This window comes from Malurus melanocephalus, unplaced genomic scaffold (assembly GCF_030028575.1).
Source record: "Malurus melanocephalus ecotype Western Australia unplaced genomic scaffold, MMel_1.1 scaffold_230, whole genome shotgun sequence".
NCBI classification, from domain to species: Eukaryota; Metazoa; Chordata; class Aves; order Passeriformes; family Maluridae; genus Malurus; species Malurus melanocephalus.
The window spans coordinates 571,230-584,829 of NW_026623462.1; the positions used below are offsets into that span (position 1 = coordinate 571,230).

The 13,600-nt window shown below is 46.9% G+C and overlaps 1 protein-coding gene across 14 annotated transcripts in view; it reads right to left on the reverse strand.

The window, feature by feature from the left end:
* The window catches only part of DNM1 (dynamin 1), a 64,619-nt gene that overhangs the window by 18,946 nt on the left and 32,073 nt on the right, over window positions 1-13,600 (reverse strand). For 7 of the 14 annotated variants that reach the window (XM_057374675.1, XM_057374678.1, XM_057374673.1 and 4 more), the window contains exons 11-15: window positions 8,155-8,241; window positions 7,908-7,978; window positions 7,420-7,471; window positions 6,185-6,196; window positions 4,830-4,943 (exon numbers count right to left, since the gene is read on the reverse strand). In XM_057374675.1, coding sequence (XP_057230658.1) covers window positions 4,830-4,943; window positions 6,185-6,196; window positions 7,420-7,471; window positions 7,908-7,978; window positions 8,155-8,241 — 336 coding nt within the window. Of the gene's footprint in view, window positions 1-4,829; window positions 4,944-6,184; window positions 6,197-7,419; window positions 7,472-7,907; window positions 7,979-8,154; window positions 8,242-12,910; window positions 13,050-13,600 lie in introns of all 14 variants that reach the window. The other 7 variants (XM_057374676.1, XM_057374671.1, XM_057374682.1 and 4 more) reach the window with 3 other exon arrangements.

Sequence of the window (13,600 nt, forward strand, 5' to 3'; positions counted from 1 at the left end):
TCTCCCCCAGCTGCCAGACGAGGATGTTTTTCCAATCAAGACTTGGACTTTCCTTCACCCCATCTCTGCCCCGCACAACCCCATCCCAAAAGCAGGGAGGGGAGAGGACTAATGAGCTGCTGATCGCCGGAGAGCAGATCGCAGAGGCTCCACTCCGTCTGCCCAGTGTTCAGACTACCTGTTCAGGACTACGAGATTGTACAGTAGTCTGCACATTGGTTAGGCTGTGCTGGGATACACCACACACTGCCAGTGCTGCACGGGGACGGCAACACCTGCACRGCAGAGGGACACGCTTGGGGAGGGTGGGCTCTGGGGGTGGCTGCATGCAGAGGTCACTCATCCTTCAGCCTGGGAGGGTCTAACCCTTTGGAGCCATGCCTGATCATCACTTTAACCTGCCTGTTCACCAGCCTACTCACACCCCTCTTATTTCTCCTCCTTCTCTCTCATCCCATTCTTATTTCTTTCAGTTTCATGTGCTTGTCCCAAGGTAGCTGTGTTCAGGATGGCTTGTGTTTCCCATGCTAAGCTTTGCCATAAAATGCAGAAATAAGACACATGGGCCTGTCAGAGTCACAACTGCACTATGCTACCTGAGAAGGCAGGATCAAGCACAGAAAGGTGACTTCAGTGTCAGAAAAAAGGGGACTTCACAGTGTAACCAATATTGGTCATAATACAAAGAAAAACTCACAGAGGATTCAAAGTTGGAGGTTTGGATGATCTGGAAGTCGTGTTTGCTTTGATGTTTGTCTGCCGAGAAACAGTGAGTGAAAACATAAATGAGGACTGATTGAAAGAGAGTAAGATTGCTAGAAAACATACACGTGTGAAAAAAGATAAGTGCATGAATGAAAAAGCTCCACTGAGGATGTAAAGAAAATTAACTGYTCTAGAGAGCACCTCAGAGCAGAATGAAAGCAGGACAAGAACCACCTCAGAGCACACCTGCTCTTACGGTCTTTAGAAAAAGCTGGATACAAAAATCTGACTGCAGCCAACTCATCACAGCGAGTTTCTGATGAYTGGTGGGCATATCTGAGTAAAGAAAAAGGATTTCTACCAGCTGATCTGGGCCTCAAGGCCATGAACTGGGGAGTGGGAAGGGGGGACAGAGAAGAGGGAAGTGCATGTACGCAGTGGGTGGGGACAATCKCTATTGATCCATGTGTTTATTTTTAAACTAGAATTGGGTAAGAGACACTGACAGGTACAGAACACACAGCTATTCAGTGACTGTCAATAAGGTCACATCTTCCCCAGGACAGRAATACATTTCAAGCAAATGGAAAGGAGTGAAGACAGAGAAGGAGCTAAAGAACAACTGATACACAGGAATCAACACAACCTGTAGGAAAAATGAAGCACCTGCATGCACCTGAAGTACCTAAAACTCTGCAGCCACCCCTCCTTGTAAACACACAGGTCTCCAATGCAATGACATTGCATGCAACACATGAATACTCTCACACAAGCAAATAAGGTCATTCTTTGAATGTAGCCACCCATTCATACAAGACCCAAATTTCTAGTACATGATTTACCTGAGTAAGGACAAAAGGTCCCATCTGTATGGCACATTCACACAAATTCCCAAAGGAAGCAGCAGATATATCCATCCACCCAGCTGTGCAAGCACTCCAGCACACAGTGGCACACAGGCACTCCAGGAACASTCACCCTGCAGAGCAGGGAGTGAGCTTTACTGACAGGAACCACAGAGCACAGTACTYATGCCATCCTGCCTACAAGGTCCCTGTCACCAGCAGCTCTATCCAAGCACACAGCCCCTTTTTTCCAGCAGGCAGGAAAGCCCTGCAGAGTCGTGGGCACTGTGCATTTCATAACGGATCTGGGCAGAAGGACTCTTGGAATCAAAATTCTTGTATTATGTCCACTGTGGCGCCTGCTGAGCAGCCAACGTGCTCTGGTGCTGCTGCTCCACTGGGATACTGTGGCCTCCCTGAGCAAGGAAACCTCACTCTRTACTGCCAGCAGCCAGAGCAGGCTCCTCCCTACCTCTCCTTCCCACTGCAGCATAATCCCACAGGGTTCAGGAGATGCAGGTACCTCAGGAGGGTCGCCAGGTCTTGGGAGGCCAAGCTTTCTGTGGGGCCGCTCTCCATGGGGCCAGTGTTTGACTCATTGAAAGGAGACAGGAAGAAAAACAGAGAGCCCAGGAGCACACACACATGCTCTTGGCAGCAAGGCAGAGTGGGGAGCCAACTTTCCACCCCCGCCTGGCCCACTCTTTCCTTCCCCTCCCATTCCCCAGCACACTCCTTCAGGCCCCTCCAGAGCATCAACAGCCATACATCCCAGCTAACATGTAATGCTGGGCCCTTTAAGACATTTTAAGCTTCAGTTCCTTTCTTCAGAGGCAGAAAAAAAACAAGCCAGAGCTGCGGAAAGACTGGTATTTCACTAATCGGGTCCAGATGTCTTCATTCCGCAGACTCTGGGTCCTGGCTTGTGGGACAGGGCAGGGASAGGCGGTGTCCCCAGTCCTCCTTGCCCCAGAGGTGCTGGCCTAGCCTTCACCCTCACCCCACCACACACCACYTCATCCTGCTCCTTCCCCCACCAGCACCCACAGCTCTGCTACCAGCACTTCCATCCACAAAAGGCAGATTCAGCTTCCTCCTTGTTCCCTCTGGAAAGCAGCCAGAGCACAGGGGAACTGGGACAAGAGAGCCCACAAAAGCACAGGGTGGGGCAGACACAGCCTCCCCCCTTCCCTCCAGAGACACAGCAAAGAAAGACCATGGTGTACAACCCTTAARAACACATGAGATCATTTCAGGAGCTGTAGAAGACATGAGTTCTCCTCAACTGGTGGAGAAGGAGAGCTCAGAAACTGATGTACAAAGATCCCRTCTGACACACTGCAAGCTCTTGGGCATCGAATCAGCTCCACGCAGGACTGAGGTTTGGGATGGGAATCCCCATGCTCAAGGCTCTCCCAGCTGCCCATCAAATGCACCAACTTTTAGCCTGACTCAATAGTTGAGTCCAGGTGGGTGTTGCTTCCTTTCTCCCTCACAAGAGTCAGTGATCAAGGAGGTGAACTTGGGGAGGAAGCAAATAAAACACACACTTCCCTTTCCCCCCTGCTCCCACTCGGTTGAAAACAAAGGCTCCTTTCTCAGAGGCAGCTCAGACCTCATCAGTGCTGGTTCTCTGTGTTTAAGGGATGGGGGCTGGCAGGGAACTGTTTTCATTAGGCAGCTCTGCAGAAGGGAAATGGTGCAGACCTCCAGTTGCTATCGACCCCCAAGGCTGCCCTCCCTCAGGAGGGGAGGGAGGTCCAATCCCCATCCAGGCAACTGGAATCTATCAACAGTTTATACATCCCCACTGCAGCCCGCCCTCCCTCCCACTCCCTGGGGGAAGAACAGGGAATTCTGATCATCTCTGTAATACAGATGTAGCAGCTGGCTTTGATTAAACTACTTGATGTTTATAACMACTCGACCTGCATATGCAGCCCAGAGGAGAGGGAAACCTCCTAAAGCAACTTTAAACACAAAGGGCAGGGGTCTTATAGCACAGAGACACTGATTTAGCAAAAGACATTTCAATGCCTGGTTCTTTAATTAGAAAATTGCTGCCTGCTCATCCATAGCAGCACAGCAGCCATCTCTGTGCAGAATGCAGTATTTAGAGGCTGATTCATCACTGTATTTGTCATCATTTCTACCTGCTAAGAAGGAAAAAGGCCCACTTATGGCAACTAAACAAGAAGCCAGGTCTGGCTGCAGCTCCTGACACAATACTGAGCGCCTCAGAACACCTGAGGGACACAAACCACAATAGGAGGCATAGCAGTTTCTTTGTTTGCAATCAAAAACCCTTATCAGCACAGAGTGCGTGACTACTTCATACCAGACATTTTTAATCTCCTGGCACATTGAGAGAACTAAACCTTTCGATCATGTTCTTACCAGAACCATCTAGTTATCCTCTTTTCAAAGTAATCAAAAAGGACAAGTATCTTACCTTTGTCCTGCATAGGAAACAACACACTGTTGACAGTGATTTCAGCTGGAACGATTCTGTCCGCTTATATCAATTACCAGTGAAGCAGACACATCACAGCATGTTGCCAGAATTGCTAATATTCATGATTATCAAGCAACTCTACAGCGTAGGTCCATGCTCCTATCAGTGATATTCCATGCATCACTGTACTTTTGATCAGCAGAACTCTGACCATTTACAASTCAAACAATTTTAAATATAACACATTAACTGGCATGTTCAATAGTAAAAAGACATTCCTACTTTGCATGTTTAAGAGCTGGACCTGGGAAAGATTAAGTAATTTAGTCCAAGTCAGAAGGAGCCAGCACCTGAGCTAGAGCTTCAGGTCCACAGCTCCTGCTGCTTTGCTGTGAAAGGAGAGAGCTTTTTTCTTGTAAGCAGGGGATGCATGAAATCATCTGCCATGTGCCTTCAGAAAACTCACTGCTGCCCCRCAAATGCCTAAAAGTCCAAATCTTGGAACTAACCCATCACACCCTTGATGATGACAGCTGCCACAGCAAAACGAATAAAGGTCAAATTCATTCCAAGTGCTTGTCAACTTTCTGCTGAGACAGAACTTCAAGCATAAATATTACTCCTTGTGCGTCAAACAAGCCACATTCACATCAATTCAGAAATGCTCGGCAGTACTGAGGCCATGGGGAGCCTGGCCCAAGGATAGTTTCAGCTTGTCACAACTGCAGACAGCACTCAGAAGATACATCTGTAATATCCAGTGATCCGAAGGGTTTGTCCTTATCAGATACCCAAGACTCAAGCAGCAGAGCTGAGCTACTCACCTCATCATCCTTGTACCAGGAGAGGTTCTCSGCTGTCAGGACAAACCAATACTCCTTGGAGCCACCCTTCATGATGCCAATGTTGTTGATGGTGAGCCAGCCCTTGCGGATCACCTGAGGGGGTRGAAGCAGTGAGCGTTAACAAGGACAATCATCCCTGGCCTTGGGTGACAGAGGAGGGATCAGAGGGTATTCCCACACACACACACAGCAGTATGGAAAGACAAGGAACACTATGCTCTCTGCTACTGCCAGAAAAGCCCCCCATTCAACTGGCCAGTGAAGGTCCTGGCCTCAAAAGGGTTAGAACAGCATAAAAAGGAGGCAGGAAGGAACCTGGCAGTGCTGTGCATTATACCCTCTGCCAAGAGGAAAGAGATACAGAAAGAACTACATCAGTGCCTTGGACACTGGCACAACCTACAAGCACCAAATCACAGCAGAACACCCAGAAAAGGCCATGCCTAGAGAAAATCAGAACACCAGCACACCTTTCAGCACACTGCAGGTGYGGAGTGCTTCACTCAACTCAGGGAAGGGAGAACCACTTCAGGACATGGCCAAGCACCCCAGAAAGAACTGAGTTTAGTAAAAGGAGTCACTAAAGATAAGAGAACAAAATGGTGCATCTGGAATCAGCACCCAGGACTTCAGCATACCCAAGTATTTGGGCAGTCATATTAATCTAGGGCAAGACAATTTTCTAGAAGTTTAGTCTGCAAAGAAGCCAGGCTGTTAATCTCCAGGGGACTCCTATCCACCAGGTGCTGGTTTAGAACCCCACACTATACAGGTATGCATCAGCTTAAAGGCATTAGCTTTTATACCTATTATTGCACKATTTGCACCCAAAAACATCTCTATGCTTTATGTGTGTACCTTATTGTATGGACATGCTTGTTGAAAACTTCCTGCCACTGAAAAACCATGAGACTTCGCTGTCTATTAGCAGGTTGCATTGTTTGAGTAGCCTGCCCTGGAGGTACAGGATCATTTTAATTGGCAATTTACTCTGTGAAGGCAAACGTAGGAGCCCTGAAATCTTTATCTCATGCCTTCTAAGCTCAAACTAGTCCTACTCTCCCTGTGGACAGGAGGGGGCAGTGGAACAGAACTACACATCCTTGGATTGCTGCTTTTCATCTCCACCCACTCGAAAGATGTACCAGCAGTTCTGAATTTTTCCTCAACATACTACCTTTCCACCTCGTTTCTGCTTCATCTGTGTCTAATTCCAGCTGCCCTCCTCTCCCCATTCGCAACTAAGGGAATAATGTGTTTATGCCCTGGTTTTGCCTTCCCAGATGCAACATTAATGTTCATTAGCACACCCTGCTGAGTGGCCTTCTACTCACCAGGATCTCATCCTGCAAAGGGGAACCATAGCAACAGCAGCAGAGCAGAGAGCAGGAGAGGAGCAAAGAGAGGAGAGATTGTTACTAGGAAAGCTGGAGCAGGAGAAGAGAGGCTCAAAAATAAAATAAAATAAATTGGAGGTTGGTACCAAATCTTTTACCCCAGGTGTTAACAAAACCCCCATCCCAAAATAAATCCGCTAACAGGAAAGCCAAAGCGCTTTACAGGTAGATCCAGAATCTGCCCTTTGCACTTCTTCTACACTCAGCTCTACTGTAAGGGACTGCAGAGGATGGGATTCCCTMCAGCTGCTCAGAAATGGATGGCTGGCCAGCCCAACCTGCTGACAACACCTGCCTGCCAACAGTACTGAAACAGTCTGCAGTGTCATGTGCAGGGAAAGGTGGCCAAACATTTTATTATGAAGARGATGGATGTCTGGAGTGAATGTCTTTTTAAAAGACTAAGAAAAGCATTTGCTTCCATTTTCTATGAAACTGTTTGTAAGGCTTTATTCCCAAGATCTTCTAGCCTAAATAGTCTTGCCATGTCCCCAGCAAATCTGGGACAACGTGTCATTAGTCTCTTTAATTCTATGTATACTCCTTACCATCCCTGGAGGATTAAGGGAAGTCCTCCCCTCCACTGCTGTTTTCTCCCTTGGGTGTGTTCTCATACCTACCCACTGCAACCATGGCTATCATTGCCCTCCATCTCCCTGTACAGAGGTTTCTATATTTCCAATCAAGTTTTTCAGAAAGAGAGTCCATGAACTCTCTTGAAATCTCTTTTCAGAAAGTAGATACCACTGATGAGAAAGCCAAGTAGTAAGGACAATTCTCTAACAGTTCAGACTTAGTGTTCTGTACCCCTCACCTTGGCAGGAGAGTTGGCACAGTTAGTGAAGGAGCTGAACAAACTGGAATTTACACAACATTCATAGGGATTTCTAGCAGAAAAGCAAGACCAGATTTTGATTATCAAGATGCCATTTCCCTCCACAGCTCCTTCCTTCCATTGCTGCCAGATACTCAGTTCTTCCTGACTGCAGGGAGCCTAAACCACTAACCTCCAGTTATAAACAGTTTGACAAGTTAGGAAGAAAAAAAAAAGGGCAACACAAAAAAACAACTTGGAGCACTGCTGCATCCAGCCCAGCACTTGTCCACCTGGGAGCTTCCAGGATGCAAACATGTTCTCCTTGCAGCAGCGAAGGAGATGGAACTTGGCCTACCTGATTGCCAGCTGCCTTCTTCTTGCTCATCTGGCTGCTCCTCTGCTGAGCACTGCAAACAACAGCAGAGACATTYGAAACTTCTCAGGCTCTTCTTGGTCACCTGAATCCTGCTCTTCTTGGATAGCTGCTACAGTGAGTTAGGGCCCCCCACCACTGACTTCCAAGCCTTAATAACCCAACCTTTTGCCATCTGTGGGCTACTCATCTTCTCATTCCCACATGAACCACATTTGAGTGGTATCCTTCATAGCTAATGCGTTTTTTTTGTTCTGACACAAACCTAATACTGTAACACCCCCTGCCATGCATCCCTATTCTCCTCCCCAACCTTGCAATCCACAGCCACTGAAAAAAAGCAAGCAATACTGAGAGCTGAACTATTCTTGGGACCACAGCATCTGCACCCCATTTACTGGAGCAGATACAGGACAGAGCCACAGGAAACACATGTGGAGCRGAGAAGGCAGTAGGAGGTGGGTGCTTACTTGGCAAAGCCAATGAAATCCTCATGGTTTGTGTTCATGTAAGCCAGCTCAATGTCTATTAGAAGCATGACCTGCCAAAGAGAGACACAGAGSGAGAGGTTAGTGACTGACACTGCTAACAGGGGCACACAGAGCCYTGTACATTGTTCATCTGATCCCCTCTGCAGCCAGACACCCCTTGGCTCAGGCCCCTCTGACCTAGACACCTTCAAAAGGTGCCCCCCACCCAAGCTCCCTCTGATCACACCTGATCCTTGGTCCTGCCTTCCCTCTCACGGATGTGGGTGGTGACGATCCTCTCCATCTCCTCACGCAGATGAGGGTACTGGCTGAGCTGCAGGAGAGAGGAAACACGTGCACATGGGAAAGGGAGGTAAAAAGGGGGCTGCAGCCCCCCACATGTACACATGCACACATACATCCTGCTACCAGATATTCTTAAGGGAAGTTCTAGAAAGCTGGACTTGCAGACAGATTTTTCCAAGTTCCTGGAGGTCTGTTGGGGGTGAAGTTATTTTCTGCTTGCTTTGGGCTTTAGAGAAAAGCCCTTTTCATTCTTGCAGCAACCTTTCTGCCACACCAGAAACCTGCTCCAAACTCACCACTTTCTCCCTGTCATGAGGCTTTTGGCAAACCCCMGATATAAGTGTACTGCTTCTTGCTTGTTGTGTTTTTCCCAATAAAATGAGTAGTTTCTTTAGATGTTCAGCATATCACTGTAAATAGGCTCAACAGGTGAATGGCCTGTTGTTACAACCTGCAAAGTCCTACAGGAAGTGAATTTCAGTCCCTATTCGCTGAGGCACGAAGCAAAAGCATCTGTATCTCTCCAACATCTGCAAGCAGAGACAGAGGATCTGACCAGCTCAAGGGTTCATGCCTCCAAGAAACACTGTGCTCTGGGAATGCTGCTGCTTCTACCTGTTCAGTGTGCTGGGGCAGGATTACATAGCTGAGATCTATGTTCACATTGCACCGACACCACATTTTTTTGCCCCATTACTGAAGAGTGAATCCTTTTCTGCCCACACTGAGAAGCGGAAGAACTTTACTTGTCTCGCTTAGCTGTGGTTCAAAGGAAGATTATCTACAGAGACAATACCAGACTTACACTTCTAGAATCAGCACCTCTAAAGTCCTCTAGGTTTCACACAGCACCTGCCTTATTACCTAGATTCATAAATCTCTAGTGATTCCTACAGCAGCAATTTCGGCATCTCAGGTTGAGCCCAGTACAGTCAAATGCAATTAATTATCTAGATCCAGAATCCAGCCCTTTCTCCCCTACTTTGCGTATCACCTGTGAAACTATTKCCCCCATTTTTTTAATATTACCTCCAATTTGACTGTGATGTCAAACAGTATTTCCCACTATCAGCCTTCTATAGCCACTCAAGGGGATATAKAAAAAATACAAAATCTCATCTGTCCATGAACTGCACTGCATTTGCTTTGTTCTTCCAGTTTATGAGAGCTTCTTCTTAAACTGGTTTGCCCTTTTGTTTTGTATACATAATTATAACATGCTACAAGGGACAGCCTCAAAATGTGCAGCATTACTATTGGAAGCTAGAACCCACATTAACCAATCAATATTCCTAACATCTGCCTTTCAAATCCTTTGAGCCCCCTTCCAGTCAAGCAAGTTGCAATGGCATAGAACGAGAATTTGGGCTAGATTTGACACTATTTTTAAACGTGTGGTTTGTTTTTGAAGGCCACAGAGGCAGGAAAAAACAAGTGGAATTAGTGTTCCCCAGTACCACCTCATCTTGAAAGCACAAACTGGGTGTTCTCCATGATCTTTTGGTTCAGGCAGCTGGTTGCTTCAGAGACAGACAGGGAAAAGCTTCCTGTTTCCTTTGGGGGGTTGGCAAAGGATAGATGGGCAAGTTATGTCAAACAGAAAAACAGGAAGTTGGAAAACCTTTAAGCAAGTCTCAGCTTCTTTGCTTCAAATTAAAAAAAAAGACAAACAACAAACACAGTCAAACAAAAACCACATCAAACCTCCCCCCACCATCCCAGTCCCAACCAGTTCAAATGCACACAAAGTGCAAAACAAGTAGTGGTTTATTCAGAACCCAGGTCGTCCAGCAACATTCATGTGCAAAAAGAAATTGGCAGCATTGGTCCCCATGCAGGAGCTTCTGACCCCAAGCATGCACAGGAGCAGCAAGGGTGGGCAAGRAAAGAGGATAAACAAGCCACAGGATGTCACACCACCAAGGAACATGCAAYGGGGTATAGAGGGGCAAGGAGTTATCACCAGCAGGACAAACAGCACCCAGAAATGCCATGACTCTGAAAGACAGGAGAGCAGGCGACCCTTCGAGGGGTAAAGTCTGTCAGCCTGGGATCGTGTCCCAGCTAAGTGGGGCTTCGATCCTCTTTTAGCATCATTTTCCTGTTTAATCAAAATACAAGCTTACAGCCCTCTTTGGAAACCAATTTGTCCCAATGTTCCTTAGTTCCCCTCTTTGCAGATTCTAGGAGTCCTTGCCAGCACACCAGAGATCAACCTTCAGCTGAAAGGCTGCTGACTTGCAAGACCTTCCTGCACTTGTGAGATGCTGCAGTGCAGTCTGGCACAGAAGGTTCCTGCTTTTGGAAAAACACTAGCTAGAATATTATCCTCCTAAATGTAAGGGCTTGAATGCTTACAGCAGCTTTCTGTTGCTTTTGGAGCTACTATCAACAGCAAGAAGTTCAGAATCAGGCCAGTCACAGGACAGCTATTAATTGCTGTCCTCTTCAGCCCTCAGCTTTGTCTGATAGTCAAGAAACAGTGAACTTTTCATACAGGAAAACTGTACTTCTGTGAACACAGATGGGTTTGCCACCTTCTGTGTTCTTTGACAGTCTCATAATCAATCTACACAGCTTTATCGACTGCACGTACAATGATTTCTTCACCRTCTGGGGTGAAATGAAATAATTGTGAGAGAACATAAACAGTTACACACAACAGTTCAGGACAGCAACAAACCAAGGCTACAGGACTGTTAAGCTAATTCAAGAGGTGTTAGCCCAAGCAGCCTTCCTTTTCAGAAGCCTTGCAGGACTTCTGGTGAGTTTAAAGGTTTTTGTCATCTGAAAGGCAGCATCAGTCCACAACACGGCAGGCTGGGTATTACCTTACAATTAGCATCAGTCCTAAAGTAGCCTTTTCCAGATGCTTCCCCTAATAGCACATGCTCTTGTCCATGTCAAGCAGTTAAGAGCTATAACATGCAAAATAAATATTGCAAATTAACTAATGTCCCTGTGCTGCTACTACCTTATGCCATCAGAACCCATCTCAGTCCAGCTGCAATCYTTAAGTGGCCTTTTCTTTCTTTCTACTCTTTCAGAGGGAGGTACAGGCAAGATTAACCTTCTCACTACATGCAGACATTTGACTTTAAGCATTGCTGAAGTCTTCCTTTTATCTTCCAGTACCATTGCTATATGTTTTCATTCAGGCAGTTATTTTACATCTCTAACATCCCCCTCCCTGGCCTCTCTGGCATTAACCACAGTCCTTAGTCTCCTACATTGTCACTATTGCCTTCCTTACAGGACTACCCAGGTTGCAACACCTTGGAATATCCTTACAGAGTCCTCCATCACATAATGGATTAAAAATCCACAGAGCAAGTGGGTATCCAGCCACTCTAATGACTTTCAGTGGACAAAGTGGAATACAACACCCTTGGGGTTTTCATCATCATCCTTCTCTCTCCCCACCCAGAGCAAACCAGCCAGATACAGAACACAGTGCAAGCAATCACACCCATCAAAATAAAAAATCCACATTAGAAACAGGCTGGAAAGGAGTTACTCTGCTTCACACATCAGCCCTCACAATCTGGCAACACCAGGACTCCTCAAGAAATAGACTGGGCAGAGCTTGGGGCATGTCAAAGATGTGTCCTTACAGAGGTGGCAATGAGCTCTGCATTCCTARGTGAGACAGACCTTATTAACTCATCTTTTGCCCTCACTCTGAACTCGTATAAATTCTTATCTTCCTTCCCAATTTAGGGCTCACCAATACTGGTGAATATGCCTGCAACCCTGGAAGAAGGAAACCACAATTTCCAAGTCCTAAAATAGCCCAYGAAACAGTCCTTTCCAACTCAGTTTCCAGAACACACTTCCGTTGTGCCACGTTTCTGGCCCCTTACTGGTAAGTTTAAACACCAATTGCCACATCTGCCTTTTTTTTTAAGGAGGCATGTGGTGCCCTCTCCTGGAGGGAACCAGCCTGGGAATCAAAGCCACTCCTGCCCCAACCTCCAAGAAGTATTCGATAGCTTCCCTGTCACTCTCCACCTACTGCTGCCCTCAGGCTTCACCTCCAGTGGTTCACAGCAGGCAAGGAAAAGCATCGCACTACTTCCCACTGAGCAYAGTCCATGGAGTGAGAGATCAGCAGGAGAATGATGCAGAGGGTGTAATGCCTGGAAAAGCTTTCCTCAAAGCCTTTTGGAACTCTGAATATCTCTTGCAGAACATGTTGCACCTCAAACTTATAATCAACTGCTGTTTYGTGAATTCTACTGCTCAATATGCACTGCAGACCACTCATGCTGTGGGGATGGGAGGTCTTTTTCTGGCTTTATATCTTTTTCTAGGGTACATGGATTTAAGGGAGTCCCAAAAACAAAAACTAAGAAGTTCCAAATGTGCAGGCAATGGCACAGCAAACTGGTCTTACAAAGGGCTGGATCCACACTGAGCCAGACACAGGAAAAGGTTATGCCAGAGTAACCCACTGGGTCCCAGCTCACTGCTCAGCTAACGAGCCCATCACTTGCCACCCACTTCCCTTGGCCTGCCTTTAAACTGCTCYTGTACCTGCAAGGTTGCTGCTCTCCTTTAGATGCATCTTTATATCCATTTTCTCTCTCTAGATTTGCTGGAGTTCCTGGTGGGTGTGTGTGTGCGTGGACAAACAGCATGGAAGTGTGTGGGAAGGGGGTGGGCATTGACCTTTCTTTGATGTTTTGTTTCTTTACCTTTTCGCTACACTTTCTGATGGTGGATGTGAGCTCACTCACTACCATATCCACACACTTCAGACTTGGCTCCTTCAACTTCTGCACCTGCTTTTTCACTATGGCTTCAAAAGCGAGGTCAGGCGTGAAGAGACCCGTTCTGCATGGCAGGGGAAGGGTGGGAGGAAGCAACGAGGAAGAAGAAAGCAAAGCAGAGAAGAGCAGGAAGGAGGAAGAAAGGAGGAAGGAGAAGGGAGAAGAGAGAAAACACAAGGCAAAATGAGAAGTGAGATTTTTGGTTCATTCCATTAGTTTACTGAACCAGGTGAGCATTGCTATGGGGCCTGTGCACTGCCAAGTATCAGGAGAGTCTACAGGCAAATGGAAGTGTCAAAGGGGGAATGAGGAAGGAGCAGCTGGGCCAGTGAAATGGTGAGCTGTCAAGAGCAAGATGAATGGATGGAGCCCCCAGGGATCAAGTGATCACTTCCTGAAGGAAAGCTTCTTTGGATTTCAAGACAAAGCTTCTTGCAGTGAGCCACTGCTCCTCTTCCTAGAGGTTCATCATTTCTCATTTCTCTTTATCTCTTTACCTTCTTTACCTTTCCTTCCCACCACAGTTATTGCCCCTTCAAGTTTTCCTCATTCCAGCTGCAGGAAGCCTGGAATAGGCTGAACAGGCACCAGGCTAAGACCCTGCAGAGGTCTGTC